The 17,777-nt window shown below is 47.8% G+C and overlaps 1 protein-coding gene across 1 annotated transcript in view; it reads right to left on the bottom strand.

Moving 5' to 3' along the window:
• Agfg1 (ArfGAP with FG repeats 1) overlaps positions 1–1,070 on the bottom strand; it is a 57,727-nt gene extending 56,657 nt beyond the window's left edge. The window contains 1 exon segment of the mRNA NM_001135596.2: positions 629–1,070. Within this exon segment, the coding sequence (NP_001129068.1) occupies positions 629–795 (167 nt within the window). The 5' untranslated portion in view covers positions 796–1,070.
• Between the last annotated feature and the right edge of the window lie 16,707 nt (positions 1,071–17,777).

The following is a 17,777-nucleotide window of genomic DNA, read 5'->3' as shown; positions in this document are numbered from 1 at the left end:
TCCAGAAATCTCACCAGGCTCCATCCTTATTTTGAACCGCACATCTCCTGATAACCCATTTCCAGTAAAACTTTCCCCAACTCAGGACACTTGGAGCCAAGCAGCCACAACCCTCTTGCTTTTTGTTGCCTCCGGGCCTCGCGTAATTAATCCTCCAGGGAGAACTTTTCTCCTGGGATTCACATCTCAGCCACCAAGATGTTTTAACGCCCCCCGCCCGCCCGCCCCAGTTACCTGAGTGCTGTGGGCCAGAGGAAGATACCCAGCTTCTGCGTTCCTGCTCTCTCCCTTCCCACCGGTTCCGAGGCACCGAGCAGATGCCGGGCTCCCAACCGCGGAGCTGCGGGTCGCACAAAGGCCCCGCACGGCTCTCCCGGGGCTGCTCAGGGCCTGCGCCCCCCGAGGCCCGGCCACGCCCGCTGGGCGGCGGGAAGCCAGGATGCCCCGCCGGGCCGGCCGCTCGTTGACCCCGACCCCACCCACGCCCCACCCACGCCGGCCACCCCAAGACTGGACCCTCGCCCGGCCAAAGCGCAAGAGCATCCCCGGCCCCCAAGGCCTAGGCCAGCCGCATCCCCAACGAGCCCCGCCGCCACGGCCCGGTACCCCCGACCCCGTCCGCACTCACAGGCTGCCGGAGCAAGAGGTGCACACGAACGAGCCGACCGTCATGTTCACGTAGGTGGGGCCGCGCTGGTCGCAGTCGAAGCACTTGCGGTTGTGCGGCAGCCCCGTCATGTCCCGCAGCATCTTCAGGTGCTTCTCCTCCTGCTTCCGCTTCGCGCTGGCCGCCATGGCCGCGGCTCCGACCGAGGAGGCCGGCAGGGCCGGGAGCCGGCGGCGCTGCCGGGGCCCCGCGCTCCCTCCCACGGGCCGCCCTGGCCGCCGCCGCCGCCGCCTCCGCCCTCCGCCCGCGCGGACTCCGGTCTCGGTCTCTGCTCGGTTCCTCCCGGCTGGACGAGGCTCGGAAGCTGCGCAGCACGCGCCGACCGGTCACACCAACCGGCCGGGCGGGACAACCGCCACCGCCGCCGCTGCCACCTTCCCGACTTCTCCTAAGGGGGAAAGAAGAGGTGGGGGGGTGAGCGGCAAGAGGAGGCCCGCCTCGGGCGGCCAGCGGCCAAGTGCGGGCTGGCGCCCTCTACTGGCCGGGAGGAGTCACTGCGGCCACGCTGCGGCAGGGGTCGGAGCTGGGCGGAGTAGGGAAGACACAATGGTGACAATAAATAACAGACCTTATCCGCTGGGTTCCTGTACGTGCTAAAGCGCTTCGTGTAAGCAGGCTATCTTCCTCCAGCCAGAAATGTTCCCGGCAGCTTCCCGCTGCTTTAGAGGAAACACCGAATTCCTCACTAGCAGAATCTAGCCTAGTCGTCTTCTTCCACGTCATTCCCATTCGCTTAGCCACTCTAGACTTAGATTTGTTCTCCCCAGCACAACTGACTTCTTTCTCATTCCTGCCCTTGCCGTTCTCTAAGTAGCAAGCAAGATCCACCAACTTCACCACTCCTGACATTTTGGAAGAGTTGAATTTTGGCGTCGGGGCTGTCCTAGGCAAGGCGTAGTTTGGGGGGAGGTATGCCTGCCCTCTGTGCACTAAATGCTGTGACCACGCGGCCCCTCTCTTTCCAAGGTACAGCAACCAAAAGTCCTCACACATTGCCAGAGGTCCAGTGAGGTTGAGAGTAGCTGGAATGACTCCTGCTTGGGCAAGGCCAGATCACCCTCTGGCAAGCTATTTCACTTTAGTCACATGAGGTTTTCAACGAGCCACACTGCCCCAGATCGATCCCTGCGATTACAGCTCACCTCTCTGGGAGCTGCTCTCTCTCTCTCTCTCTCTCTCTCTCTCTCTCTCTCTCTCTCTCTCTCTCTCTCTCTCTCTCCCCAGTTACTACGTTATTTCATAGCTCCTTCATAGCTCCTTCATAGCCACAGTTAATTGAAGTACTGCTTCCCACCTGCTCTGGACTCTCCCTTCAGGTTTCACATGGCCTGCACCTTGAATTTTCTTCACTGCTCTTCCATTCATTAACTTTCCAGAACTCTAAGCTCGGAGCTCCTAGTTGGTGGAATGCATGCATGACGTGTGACTGTCTTCGTGAGCTAAGCATGATTGGTATTTGCGTGCCACCAATTGGGAATATGGTGCACTGGGATAAATTTACTACGGTATTTACCAGCCGAAGTCAGAGTTCCAACTTAGTCCGACTGCAACACCCACCTTTTGTTGCTGCAGGAAAATCAATGCTGGCCCCTAGGGCAGTGGTTCTCAACCCCGGGGGCAAACAACACCACTTTCAGAGGGGTCACCTAAGACCTTCAGGGAAACACAGTTATTCACATGACTATGCATAACACTAGCAAAATTATAGTCACGAAATAGTAATGGAAATCATTTTGTGACTGGAGGTCACCACGACATGAAAAACTGTATTTTAAGGGTCCCAACAGCGTTAGGAAGGTTGAGAGACACTGCCGTGAGGTATGAGAAACCATCTGTACCCTCATTTCTCAGAGGAGTATGGGGAGATTCGAGAGCTGGCTTACAGAATACTGTCCCAGCCTCCACCACAAATGGAGTAGTTTTCACAAGAGGAGAATTCAAGTTTCTTAGCTGGAATTCTGGAAATGCTGAGTCAGCCTGGGAACCATCAGGTCAACATTATTATAATAGTAAATGATGTTATTAAAAGCGGGGGACAGATAGGATGGCTAGTGTGTTTCTGAACTGTTTCCTACATGAGAAATTCAACTATTCCTAGTATCCCGAGTTCACCCTCAGCAACTATCAGTTCATGCCTCTCTCCTCACTTTATTGATACCCTTACCCCATCTCTCTGTCTCCTTTTCCAATTTAAAGTAAACTGTCACTATCACATCTTTTTTTTTTAATCCACTTATTACTGAAAATAATTTCAGGACTGGGACTGCAGCTCAGCGGCAGGGTGGTTACCATGTATACACAGGCCCTGGTTTGATCCCTAGCCCTCCTCCCCTCCCCCTCTCCTCCTTTTTCTTTTTCTTTCCCCTCCTTCCTCCCCTCCTACCCCACCCCACCCTGATGTAACTACAGTACAACCAGCACACAAAGAAAGTTAGGAATACTTTGACAATCATCAAATGTCCTACCAGTATTGAACTTAGTACTCAGATCAGTATTTTTTTAGTTTAAAACTTTCCCTTGACTAGTTAGTGTACAGTTGCAGTTAGGTATGGACAGAACACAGCCCAAGAATGGGATCCTGTGAGGAGGTTTCCGAGTGCTTGAGAGAAAACTCCAAGAAACCAAGGCAAGTGCTGCAACCTTGGTTTCTCCAAACACGAAAACTTATCCTTGGGATGCATTTTCCTTCGTTCTCCTCCCAGGTGAGGCGGATGGAGTTTACTTCAGATGACCCATTTACCACTGGCTATTGTTATCTGTGCATATGCCTCCATGGGGAAACATGTTTTCACCTCTCCAGCTCATCCATCATGTGCTGCCTGCCCTGCGATTGGACGCTTAACTCGAGTGACTCCTCCTAACTCTCACAGTATAAAGTCTGCTGTTATGTGAGACTTCAGCCTGCCTCATTGTCAGCCCCATTCTCTTGGACCCCAGAGCTTCTTCGGCCTTTAGGACCTCTCTTTTTCCTATAGTGTCTCACCATGTTATTTAACATATCCCCATCCTCTCTGTTTTCTACAAATATGAGGTTAAGTCTAGTTTATTTGTATCTGGTTCAGTTTGAGCCAAGAGCATGCTTTTCCACTGGGAGGCACATAATGGGGATGCCGTCGTGATGTTAGCAGTCAGGGACAACCAATGCCGACAGTCATCAACAGTTACAAAATGATGATATTCTGATTCTGTCGTGCCCAATTCTTCATTATTTTAGCTGAAATATTTCCATTAAAATAGACAAAAGGACAAAGTCTGACATGACCCCTGTAATACTAGCACTCAGGAGGCAGAAGCAGGTAGGTCTCTGTGAGGTCAAGACCAGCCCAGTCTACACAGCAAGTTCCAAGCCAGGCTGGACTACATGGTAAGATGTGACATCAATCAATCAATCAATTAGAAGAACATACCCACATTTCCTAAGTACACATCAGAAAGACAAGCTAAATATTTGATTTATTGGTCACATTTCATCTTCCCATAGCAATTACAGGTATTTTTTTAAGTGTCATTATAAGACAGTGATGTCACTGCTGACATCATCTCACCAAGGGCCAATGGGAGACTGAGTAAGCTCTAGTGTGTTTTAACAAAGCCTAGACTTAAAATCCATTGAGCCACGTTCTGTCAAGGTCCCAGGCCAACCAAGAGTGGAAGGCATGCAAAATACAGACCTCTCAGAACAGAACAAAACTGCCGGCCCCACTCTGAGGAGAGGACAACACCACAGTCTCTTACAGGTTCCCAGCAAACACCTCCCACACCTCTTCCCCCACAGCCCTGGGCTTCTATTTTTGCCTGGCTCACTTATCATTTGCCTGCATTCTGGTCATTCATCTCTCCTGTGGTCTATCATCTCGTAAATGCCAGACTAGGAAGGGCGGGTAGCAGCAGCTTCTACAGCTAGTTAAATGGCTGGTTGTATCTTCTGTGTGTTCACCATTGAAGAGGCAGAAGTGATGATTTCCAAATGATGGGTGTAGAGCCAACTGAAGTTCCTGTGAAGTCCAAGGTGTTTTGTCTGAGAAAAACTGGCCAACAGAATGTTAGCTTTCTTACCATACATAAGATCAACGTCAATTTCTCCTTTTAAAACATCAGAGAATATGGTTGATGTAGGAAGGCTGTGTTTATTTTCATTCCTTTAGCCCTCTCAAGAACATGAGAGAGGTAATTATCCCACTTTATAGACAAGGAAACTGAAGCTTTGGAAGGCTGTCTTTTTGTCTGAGGCCCCGGGAGCAGTGAGGCATGTAGCCAAGACTCAAACTCAAGCTGCTTCCACTGGTACCTCCGTGGTGTGTTTATTGGATTTGCTGAGCAGAAATCACCTTAAAAGATGTTAGCTCTGCGCCCAGAACAATCTTTTCAAAATGCAAATGCAATTCAGACATTCCCCACAGAAAGCTCCCCCAAGCCCCTGTTAAGCCTTCCAGTGATTTCATGTTACTTTTAAGCTGAAAACCCAGGGGGCTTCTTTTCTGCAGCCCAGACTGACCTGAAACTCACCGAGTAGCCTAGGATGTCCTTGAATTGCTGGTCCCCCCACCTCCACCTGCCCAGGGTAGGATTACAAGTTTGTGTCACGTTCTCAGTTTTATGCTGTACTGCGGATTGAATCCAGTGCCTTCTGCTGGCAAGAGAAGCACCATACTAACAACTGAGCTACAACCCTGGGCCCAAAGAGGCTCCTTGTCTACCAAATTACGCCTCCCTGGCACAGCCCCCACCTGCTTTGGGTGCCACCTTAAGTCTCTACTATGGCTCCCCATCCCTACTTCTACCTTTATATGCACACTCTCCTCCCGATGGCCTTTCCACATAGCATGGTTTTAAACTGAAAGTGGCTTCTCTCATCACATCCATCATGCCCAGCTCAGATCTTGTTTTGTTTTTGAGACACTTCCCACTACACACACACACACACACACACACACACACACACACACACACACACACACTCCTCTACAGGCTTTATTTAGGCAGAACCGGGTACCAGGGCCCAGAACCGCATTATTGCTCCAGCACCTAACATGGCTTTGGCACTTAGAAAGGGCTCAGTAAATATTAGTTGAGTGAATAAATAAAATACAGCAACAGACAGTCAAATAGGGAAGCTGTCCTTGGTCTGAGGCAGCAGGGCTCAGCATTCTGTTTGCTGTTTGGGCTCCCAGAATGGGGACAGTTCTGCCAAAACTATAGTGGTTTTATTAAGGAACTTGCAAATTCTGAAATCAAACCCCCTAATGGTTTGATTAAAAGAAAAAAAAAACAGCCTAAAACCTCCTTGAATGTTGACTAGATTGCTTCAAGGTCCTTGCCTGTCTTATCACCAGGGGTGAGTCAGAGAAAATGTCCTGAACAAACCCTAGTGTTTGAGAGGCCCCATGGAGTCAGATGCCAGATGCCAGCTCATCCACAGGGGCCCCACCCTCCACGCTGTAGGCCAGGCCCAGAGGCAGAAGCAGGATAAGCAATTGCAAACCTCCCGGCTTGTCTGGTGGAGGTTTCAGTCCTGGGAGCTTTTGAGTGGAACGGAGAGTGCTTCCCCTTCATGAAGGACCATGTGTCAGACTTCTGACACTATCTGGTTCCACGGAGTCACAGAGATCCATTGCCAGACAGGAGCCTGTTCCCTTGGCCTCCTTGCTACTGCAATGTATTCTGAGCTCCTATTTCTTAGTAGCTTGGATTTAGGTAGTGAATAGTGAGTGGGGTTGCCTTATTTTGCTTTCTGGTGTGTGAAAGGTCTAAGTTTTATGTTACTGAGTTTTGCATTGCTGTGACCATATATATCGTGGACAGAAATGACTCAAAGGGAGAAGGGTTTATTTTGTAAGGCTCATGGCTGTGGGGACATTTCAAAGTACCATGGCAAGGAAGGCAGGGCTGCACTCATGGGACCAGGAGTATGTAGTAGAGGCTTGCTCACATGGCCCAAATCAGCAAGCAAAGGACAGCGGGCTGACAACAGAGTCAGATATTCAGATGCTTACCCACTAGAGACCAACTCCCACCCACCACATCCCACGGCCACCCCATGAAAGGACTCCAGAGCCTTCAACATAAGGCCATGGGTGCTTGTTTCTAGAGGACCTCTGCTGAATCTGGAATGGTACAGAGATGGTTAACATGATCCTGCCAGGCTTGTAGTCCCAACCACTCAGCAAGCAGAGACAGGAGGATGGCAAGTTCAAAGCCTACGTTGGCAACTCAGTGAGAACTGATCTCAGAGTCTTGTTTTGGTTTTGTTGCTGTTTGTTTCCTTGTCCGTTTTAGTGGCCAGGAAAATGATAAGAGTGTTTGTACTTGCCTAACGCACTCAAAGTCCTAGATTCCACCATAGTGTGTTGGTTTGAATGACAGCTATTTGGGAGTTGGTGGGAATTTTGGGAGGTGGAGCCTTACTGGAGGAAATGTGTGACTAGGGGTGGAGTTTTCGAGTTCATAGACTCACCACACTTCCTGTTGGCTTTCTCTGCTTCTTGCTTGCAGTGAGGGTTGTGAACTCCCAGCATCCTGCTTCTGCCTCTATGCCTGCGGCTTGCTGCCCTGTCTCACTGCCACCATAGACTCTTACCCCTCGGAACCGTAAGCCCAAATAAACCCTGTCTTCGCTCTGTTGCCTTGGGTATGGTGTTTCATCACAGAAACAGAAAAGTAACCAATACACCAATACACAAAAAAGTAAGCCAATCAATAAATATGCTACCTCCTGAGCACAAAGTATTCGAAAGCACGAGCCTGTCAGGAGTCACACCAGAACAGTTTAACTCCCTTTGGAAGATATCTCTATTGTGATGATTGTTTTGCCTCTTATTTTTTTTTTTTTTAGAACCGTAAAGAAGTTAAAAGAAGCATGAGTTCTCTCTGTGGTTACCTACCTTCTTCCCAAGACCTAATTGTCTTGCCTGGCCCCAAAATGTATAGCCTGGAATCTCATAAAGGCCTCCAAATCTTTTCCCAAGCAATCCATTTGGGCTGGATGATGGAGTGCTTCTGTCTCCATTCCTAGTCGTCTTCAGTTGTTTCCTCCATCCCAGGCTCCTCTGGGACTAACTCTCCAGAAAGGGAGGGGTTAACTGACGGCAAGAAGAATTTAGAGCATAGGGAGACCAGGGTTGTGTGTTTTCCCTTTTGATGAACATTCTTCCGTCATGAATGTTCGTGGTATGACCTTTCAGCTTCTGGCCAAGGAGTCAATACTAATTTTTATTGCCCATTTAAATCGTGCAAAGGAAAAGTTAATGTTGGCCCTACAAATGCCTCCAGGCCCCCACAGGTTTCACATGGTGGGTGATCACATAGAAGAAAAATCCACATGATATTTTCCCTTCCTCGTCTTCCGATAGTACCTTCTTTCAGCTGTGGTTTGCTAATTTTTTTAACATTGCTTCCTGGCTTACTTTTTCAATTTTCGAAAAGCAGTGAGCTAGGAAGGCGGGCAGGGTAGAGATTCCTCAGAACCAGCAGTCGGTATGCACTTCCTGGAAATAGGGTGCTTTCTGAGTATCGGGCAGACAGCACCCAGAGTGTCAAAACCAGACACCCAAAAGATATGAGTTCCTCACCACCAAAGCTGACAGGTGGTCACCTGGCTGCTGTCTCCCCGTCACGGGTGTCTGTCTCCCTGCAAAGCCTGAACACTAAGAGCTGGCCGTCCCTGCTCGTGAAGACCTGCTTTGTTGCTTCTACTTGAATTCTCTTTTCTGTACCCATTTAAAACTTTCCCTCTCCAGCTGAATTGACTGTGCTCAGAGAGTTCCCGGACCTGATTATAACCCTTATGTTTCTGGCTTTGCTGGGCCATACAAAGTACTCCCATTGGTTAATGGAGCCCATCTAAGGTCATTCCAGAAACCCAAAGCAATCTCCTCGGCCTTCATCATTCACTTACCCGAAAAGCAGTTCCTAAACCTTCAAGGGAAACCAGCCGTAGCTTCCAGGCTTCTGTCAGCATCTATGGACTGAGCAGAGGCTCTCTGCCAGACAGGGCACCAGACACAGTGTCTCATCTAGGAGGGTTTGTGTCTCATCTATACTATAATAGGCCAGATGACTCAGAGGCCAGAGGAAGCAGGGTGATGGAGTGCACAGTGAAAGGAGCAGATTCTACAGGTTGCTCACATGGTCCTGAGTAGGTGAAAGAGGGACGAGCCTCAGACTCACATATCTGAGAAATGACATACAACATGACCCAGCCTGGAGACGCTGCACCAAGCCGCCTTCCTCCTCTGTCAGTCTGTGCCAGAATCAAGACTCCCAGGCTGCCCTGTTGGCCAGTACAGAACTTGAATCACAATCTTTGGCAGCCAAGGGAAAGAGAAAAAGCCCCTGCCTCTGCAACAGGAAGAGTCTGGGGTAAGAAACGCTCCATTCACACTGTCAATGGAACGTTGTTCTTGCCCGTGACTGAAAAGAGAAAGGGGAGCTTCCCTTCTGGTTCAGGGGAAAGAAAGAGGCCCCTGTGGGCAAAAAACCTGCTCTAGTGATCAGAAGGAAACCCCCACAGGGCTTTCTGGCCCCACAGAAAAAAGGCAAATGGACCCTTTCTGTTTCTCCTCCATTTGAAGGGAGCATGTAGAGTGATATGTTATTATTACAGGTTATGTATACGTGTGTGTCTGTGTGTGTGTGTGTCTGTGTGTGTGCATGCACGTGCTTGTGCATGCGCATAAGTGCGCTATGAAACCAGGTGGAGATCAGGAATGACTTCTCTCTTTCTACTATGTGCAACGCAGGGCTCAAACTCATCTTGTCCAAGCTTGGTGAGAAGCAATTGCTGTCCCAGATTAAGGTACTTTGCACGTGACCGAGAAGCAATAATAGAGGTGTTGTAAAAGTAGCTTTCTAAAACACTCATTGTATATTTTTGGTTTCTTAAAAACCCAGTTATGTTATGTGGTTATGTTTTTTTTTTCTTTCTTTTTTCTTTTTTTCGGAGCTGGGGACCGAACCCAGGGCCTTGCGCTCGCTAGGCAAGCCCTCTACCGCTGAGCTAAATCCCCAACACTGTGGTTATGTTTTTGTTTCAATCCCAGGTGTGAGATATGGTGCCGCTTCAGATTTACAGTTACAGCCACTAACTATGATTTGTCTCGTGCTCTAGGAGAATGTAATTTCTGCCAACTGCAGATAGTTTATGTTTGGAATTCTGGGGACTCTTGAGAGGGCATAAATTCGAGAGCCCCAAGAGGGCTCTGGTGGCTGTTGCTGCCCCAGCTGTTGGCATTCCTTCTATGCTCTGCCCAACAGTTACCTAGCAACAGCCAGGTAGGCCTAGCTTTCTATATTCAGGACTGTTCTATCTCTCTTCTCTTCTCTCTCTCTGACTCCAACTCTCTTCTTTCTCTGACCCCTTTCTCCCTCTCTCCCCTTTCCCCTCCCCTGTCTCTCTCCATGTGTTCTGGCCGGTCTCCTCCTCTCCTCTCCTCTCCTCTCCTCTCCTCTCCTCTCCTCTCCTCTCCTCTCCTCTCCTCTCCTCTCCTCCTCCTCTTCCTCCTCCTCTTCTTCCTCCTCCTCCTCTTCCTCCTCTTCCTCTTCTTCCTCTCTTTCTCTCTCTCTCTCTCTCTCTCTCTCTCTCTCTCTCTCTCCTCTTTTTCTGCCTCTACGTGCTTCTCAATCCTCCTTCCCATGCCCCCAAATAAACGCTAGACTCTCCCCTTGTCTGTAAGGACTAAGTCCTTACAGCAGCCTTTGCAGGTAGATTGTGTTGTTATGACCACTTTACACATAAGAACTAAGACTACAGATGACATGACCCTGTTCTTATAGCTGCAAAGCTGTGGTGGAACTCCAGTTAGAAGGAAGGGAAGTTGGTTCTTCTTTGAAGACCATGATTTAACCAGATATTCCATCTAGCAGGATCTAAAATCGCCTTAGGGACAAGCCTCGGGGCGTGCCTATGAGGTATTTTCTAAATCGTGATAATTGGTGTGGTAATATCCACCCAAACATGGGCAGCAGCACCATTCTGTGGGCTGAGATCCCAGACAGAGCAAAAAGAGACAAGTGATCTGAACCCAAGCGTGTCTCTCTCTTTGCTTCCTAATTATGGATACAAGGTAACTCACTGTGTCCGGCAGCCTACCACCTACACTGTGGTGGGCCATACTTTCAAACAACAGCTAAAATCAACCCTCCCTTAAAGCTGCTTTTGCCAGGTACTTTGATAGGGCCACGAGAAAAATAATTCTGCAGTCTGCCTCTTTCTTGGGAATCCAACCCTGTTCCGTGTCAGACCAGGAACAGGATGGTGGCAAAGATCCAAAGGTAAGAAAGCGTCCCTCTTCCCAGGTCAATCTGGGACAAGACTTAACAGGTTGATTTGACCTGAAGCCTGCCTCTGGGAGAATGCTGCTGCCCCCTCTGCAACCCTCAACTGCTAGCCAGAAAGCTCTTCCCTTGAAAAGTTATTTAAATCAGGGAAATCACCTGGAATACACACACACACACACACACACACACACACACACACACACACACACACAGAGAGAGAGAGAGAGAGAGAGAGAGAGAGAGAGAGAGAGACGAGTGCGTGCACGCACGCGCACACACACGCATGCGCACGCACGCACACACGCATGCACGCTCTCAGTCCCCAGGAGGGGAAAATGCTCTGCACATCCACTCTGATAATTGCTCCCATTCAGGTCTGTCATTGGTACTGTGCTTAGAGATTAGAGTGAAACAGGTACGGAAATAAGGAGATCCTAGAGCAAGTGTACAGGATCATTCCTGCAGCCATTTTTACTGTCAATAATTATACAGTGAAGGATGACTCAGTATCCCAGCCGCAAGGCTACCAATGATCCAGAAAGTGATAGCTTAGGTGAGAAAATACACAGTGCAGCACCTGTACCTGGGTGACCATCACTACCTGCGTTCCTTGGGTTTGAAAGGTACCTAACTCCTCCTCCATTTAGTGTGTGTCACCTCAAGGCCATCGCACATCACACAGCTGCAGTTCAGCTTTGAATTCCAGAAGCTTCTATAAGTGAGAATCCTCTCGTGCTAATCCTTGAGAACTACACTTGGATTGGCTAGAATCACTGCAGTCAGTCTAGGTGGCCTGAAAGTCAGTCAGTGGCCTGCATTGAGGGCTCTGTTTTACTCGGTCCATACAAGTTTTTATTTGTTCGGAGTAAATATCTGATGAGATTCACTTCAGTCCTCTTGTCAGATGAAATGCCCCCCACGCTGCTAACCACAGCATGTCCATTGTTAATGTTTAATTAGAGGGGGAAAGTGGAGTAATGGTGTCCATCCTGAACTGGCCCCGAATCTCCTTCGTGTTCCTGTCCTTCTGCAGACAGGACAGCAATGAGGGAGTTTAGTGTAGACTCAGTTGCAGCCTTAAATGTCTCACTTTGGACCTTCAGTGTTTTGTTTAGGACTTTTCCGTGCCTCGGTTTCCTTACCTGAAAAGTGAGTGTGGAGATCTCACCATATGAAGTTGCTAAAACAATTCAATGACTTCACCTATGATTAGGATAAGGAGGAAGTCAGTCCACCGTCCCCACTCTTGCCACAGTAAGGACTCTGCTGAGGGTTCCTGTAGCATGATGTACCTGCACTCTTGACCAAGCTGGGAAAACTTAAATAGCAACCTGCATATCTCTGGAGTGGGGTTATATCTTGTTCTATTCTGCCCTTTTAAAAATTGAAGCAGTACCTCATTTTGTGGTTTTCTAATGCAGAGAGGTACAAAGCCAAGAGGAATGTTAAGTATGCTGCCTGGGCTCACCTGTCCTGCCTCCATGGCCTGTAAATCATCTCTGTTCACCCCTGTGCCATTCCTAACTCGCAGATTGCTGCAGATGATACAGGTGTCTGGGAGCCTTGCCCTTGGTTGCCTAAAGGATCCTCCGACCTTGACTCTCCTCACATGACTGGATCTCTGTAGTTCTATTTAAACTTCTGCTGGCTTTCCGTGGTGCAGGTGAGGCCTACTCTTTCTAGGGCAGCAATCTCTCCTAGGATTTCTTTGAATAGCTGTGCTCTGACATCTGTGGCCACGTGGAACACCGTTATTGAAGTGGTACTTAGTCTGACAAAGGCGAGGACAACTGCTCTTCCGAAGTTTCAGATTTGGTCTTATTATAGGTCTTAGACCTTCTGTCTTAGTTTTTCGGAGCCCCTCTTACATACCAGTAAATGCTCATACTCTTCATTTCTGTAACTACCTCTCTCTCTCTCCTCTTTCCTCTCTTCTCTCTCTCTCTCTCTCTCTCTCTCTCTCTCTCTCTCTCCTCCTCCTCCTCCTCCTCCTCCTCCTCCTTCTCTCCTGTATTCTTCAAATCTGACTTTTGGCAAACTCTGATAGTTATCAAAACCATTTAGAGCAGCAGTTCTCAGCCTGTGGGTCACAACTCTCACAAAGGGCCACATATCAGATGTTTTGCATATCAGATATTTGCATTACGATTCATTGCAATAGCAAAATTACAGTTGTAAAGTAGCAACGAAATAATTTTGTTGTTGGGGTGACCCCACAACATAAGGAACTGTATTCAAGGGTCACAGCATTAGAAAAGTTGAGAACCACTGGTTTAGAGGCAAAAATTAGATCGGCATATGGTGGTGCATACCTTAAAGCCCAGCTCTTGGGAGGTAGAAGCACATAGATCTCTATGAGTCTTGGGCCAGACTGGTCTACCTAGCAAGTTCAGGTCAGTCCAACTTACATAGTGAGAGCCTGTGTCAAGACTAATTTTGGTTGTCAACTTGACACACCTAGGAAGAAGAAACCTTAACTGGGGGATTGCATGGGGGAAGGGCACCTGAACTGAGGTTTGGCCAGTGAGCACATCTGTGGGACATTCTTTTGTTTGCTGATAGTTATCAAATGCCCTGGTCCACTGTGGTCGGTGCCATCTTGGGTAGGTGGTCCTGTATAAGAAAGGTAGCGGAGTTACCAAGCGGAAAGGGGCCGTAAGTCACAAGTCGTGTTCCTTCATGGCCTCTGCTTCAGTTTCTGCTTCTAGGTTCCTGCCTTGGCTTCCCCTTCTAGACTACAACTCACAACCTAAGCCAAAAAACCCTTTCCTTCCACGTTTTTGATGATTGTATTCATTACGGCAACAGAAAGCAGACTCGCACACCCTGTGTCAAAAGGAATTGTTTTAAGAAGACGACAGAGCAAGGTACATCATTCTGCCTGTTTCCTTTAACTGCCAAGTATTCTTTATGTTTTATGTATCTGTAACATTGATTATAGGATGTGCAGATCCTGCTGGCTGACATTCCTGATTCTATTCTTTGTGTCGCTCAGCAGTCCAGCCTTGTGTTTGCCTCAGTGATCGCTGACACGGTTTGCCTTCCGAGATACCGCTGATCCCCTCCTAATGGAACACAGCTAGGTTATCCAGGTCCCTCAAGCTCCCAAAGTGAAAAAGCGTGCTGCAGCTTGCTTTCTCTGTGTGTGTGTGTGTGTGTGTGTGTGTGTGTGTGTTTCCAGGCAAGGGAACATGAGTCAGAGGTCGGGTTACTTTTTTGTCCTATAATTCCTTTGTTCTTAATTCTTAGGGAAGAAGTTTGTGCATGCCGCCCTGTGGAGGCAGGAGGATACCTTTATGGAGTCCACCTTTACTTGGGTATCACATCAGGGTTTTCTTTTTTTTTTTTTTTTTTTTTTTTGGTTCTTTTTTTCGGAGCTGGGGACCGAACCCAGGGCCTTGCTCTTCCTAGGTAAGCGCTCTACCACTGAGCTAAATCCCCAGCCCCACATCAGGGTTTTCTAGGCAACAGCTTGTACCCAGTGAGTCATCTCTCTCCTAGTTCTGTAGGGTTCATTTGTTTGTTTGTTTGTTTGTTTGTTTGTTTATTGTTTGTTGTTAAGACAGTGTCTCATGTATCCCAGGCTAACCTCAAACTTCTTTCTTCCCCTTTTTCTCTTTGTTTGTTCGTTTGTTTGGGGTTTTTTTTCTTCCAAGACAGGATTTCTGTATGTAGCCCTGGCTGCACTGAAACTCACTATGTAGACCAGGCCTAGATCCCAGAGATCTTCCTGCCAATGCCTCCCAAGTGCTGACCTTAAAGGATTGCGCCACCACTGCCCGGCAACCTCAAACTTTCTTTGTTAACACTGGATGATCTTGAATTTCTGATCTTCCCCGTCTACCTCCAGAGTGCTATGACTCCAGGTAAAAGCATCATGGATGACTTGTATGGTGCTAGGGATAGAATTCAGGACCTCGGGCTTGCTGAACACTTGCAGCAACTAAGCCAAGCCTCGGGCTCTTAAGCTTGGTTTAAAGCAGAATAAATCAAGGAGGATCATCAACGTTTTCTGATGTGACTTCAGAAAGTAGCTTGGTTTCCCTACTTTCCACAATGACCCCTGCCACTGTCCCTCCTACACCAGCACAGGAAGGGTCCATTGAAACATGGAAGTAGGATTCTGTCACATCACTCAGGAAAGTCTCATGTCTAACCTGTGCTCAGTATCTGTGGCCTCTTCCTACACAGCATTAAGGAGGGCCTGGAGAGATGACTCAGTGGTTCAGAGACCTGACTGCTCTTCCAGAGAACTCAGGTTTGATTCCCAACACCCAGAGGGCTGCTCACAACCATCTGTAGCTCCTGTTCCAGAAAATCCAGTGCCATCTTCTGGCATCTGTGATCACCAAACATGCATATGGGACACAGACACACATGCACACTAGAGAGTCATACACTTTAACAAAAAAACACCACCACCACCACCACAACAACAACCCCTCACCAGACCCCTGCCCTGGTTTCTTCTAGCTATTGGCTCTCCCTTTAGCTAGATGCTGGCCTGGATAACTTCTCCCCAACTCAATTTTTGCTCCAGGGCTGTCTACAGTTGACCCTTATTTAAAATGGCTGTCTGGCTTCTCTTACCTCCCCACGCCACAGACCCAGCTTTTTATGTAAGAACTTCCTAGATAACTATATGGTTCTTGTATATTATGTTTGAGGTCTTAACCATGCCCCATGAGACTGTAAACTCTAAGAAGGCAGGAGGAGTCTTTTCTGCTTTTTCTCTAATGTATTCTAAGTGCCTTAAACAGGGCTAGGCACTTAGAGGGGCTGCTTCTATGTGATAATGCTGGGACATTAAGCCGTTAGTACTGCATTGAATGATGACTAGCTGTCAGAGCGTCACCTCCAAAGGGGTTAGAACACAGTGGAAAAACAGAAGCCTGAGCACGCAGTAGATGTCATTACTCTCTAGCAACAACTTGATGTTGTTTACCTGGCTTTTTACATAATGTTCTCTTTGTTCCATTCATGATCTTCCTCAAACTTTCCCCCATTTAAATTTTATAGCAATTGCACTTATTATATATGTATTCTGAAATACAGAAATGCAAATGAAAATATCACAGCTCATACATGATGCATCCTGTTTACTTGTTATTTACATTCCAAATGTTGTCCCCCCCCCCCAAGAGCTCTTCACCCCATCCCTCCTCCCTTTGTCTCTGGAGAGTGCTCCCCCATCCCCCGCCTTTCTCACTATGATATATTCTAAACCATAAGAAGAAATACAACCATTCAATTGCCTTTATCATCTGCAAATGTGGACCACATGTTCAGGTGTCTACTTATTCTTGCTGGAGTCTTCTTAGAAGGAATCACCTGAAAAATTATTATTATTTTTTAAACTTTATATCTGACTCCGATTCACCCCAGTGCCCCATCCCTTCTGCTTCTCGGCTTCATGTTGTCTTTTCACTTTGTTACTAATAACCTTTGAGTCCAAACAGTGCTCCCCAGATGCAGCCTATGTGGCCATCCACCAAGGCATGAGCAACCTACCACAAGTGGCCACACTCCCAAAGAGTGACTCCCTTCCCAAGCAGCCATCAAAATGTCAGTGGTACCTCACATAGGGATGGGGTCTTGGGGAGGGTCCCTCCAAGTTCATCCCGGAATTTTTTCATGTCCCCCTTTTTTACATACTAATAGCAGTTTCCCCCTCCCTCCTTTCCTCCCAGTCCCTCCCCCTACCTCCCTTCTGCCCTACCCCCATCCATTCCTTCTGTTTCTCTTCGGAAATGGCCAGACCTCCTACGGATAACAACCAGACATGGCATATCAAGTTGCAGTAAGAATATCAAGAATTAAGGCTCATACCAAGACAACTCAGTATGAGGAAAAGGGCCCCAAAAGCAGGCAACAGAGTCAGAGTCAGGCCCTGCTCCACTATTAGGAGTCCCACAATAAGACCAGCCTACACAAATGTAACACACAGATGTCATCATGCTTCTTCTTCTTCTTGCTCTTCTTGTTCTCCTCCTCCTCCTCCCCTCTTCCTCCTCCTCTTCCTCCTCCTCCTCCTCCTCCTCCTCCTTCTATTTTGATAGGAATAAAACTGACAAAATATAAGCAGGAAGTTGTATGGTAATTCTTTTATAAAACTGTAATATTGGATTTTTTAAAAGATGTTATTATTTTTATTTCTATGTATGTGTGTGTTTATGTAAGTGTATGTGCACCATGTGTGGTTAGATACTGAGGAAGACCAGAAGGCATCGCATCCCCTAGAACTGGAGTTACAGACAATTGCGAGAGCCACCTGATGTGGATGCTAGGAACTGAACCAGGTCTGAGTGCTCTCAGTGAGAACCATCTCTTCAACTCCCCGTTTTGCTTCGTTTAATGAAAGGACAGTTGTGCAGAGGGAGGACTCTGATGAAACGTCAGGTTTCTCTTTATTGGATGACAAGTATAGAAAACAGAAATAAATATACAAAATTCAAGTGCTTGATGGAGTCCCACCAGTCCCTGAGAATTTATGTTCACATAACTGTTGATGAAGGAGAAAGATAGTTGTACACGCTCCTATAAACGAACTCCTGCCCACACCTTGTAAACAACCCTAATGAAATCCACTGGGTCACTAAATAAATAGGCATAGAGAAAAAGTAGAAGGGGGCTAATTGGGAATGAGAATCGGATTAATGGGTGAGGGAGGGGAGAAAAGAGAGCAAGGAGCTAGATGATTGAATAACTTATACTAACTGTCTTTCAATGACTGAAAGCACACTTTTGCAGGCAGAGGTGAGGTCATGTGATTGGGAGCCAAAAGCCACAGTGAGATAGATGCCAAGGACCAACCTTGGCATGGAGAGATGGAGAG

The sequence above is a fragment of the Rattus norvegicus genome, chromosome 9 (assembly GCF_036323735.1).
Source record: "Rattus norvegicus strain BN/NHsdMcwi chromosome 9, GRCr8, whole genome shotgun sequence".
Taxonomy (NCBI): Eukaryota; Metazoa; Chordata; class Mammalia; order Rodentia; family Muridae; genus Rattus; species Rattus norvegicus.
The sequence above is the reverse complement of the archived record's forward strand: the minus strand, read 5'-3'. Positions and strand labels throughout refer to the sequence as shown.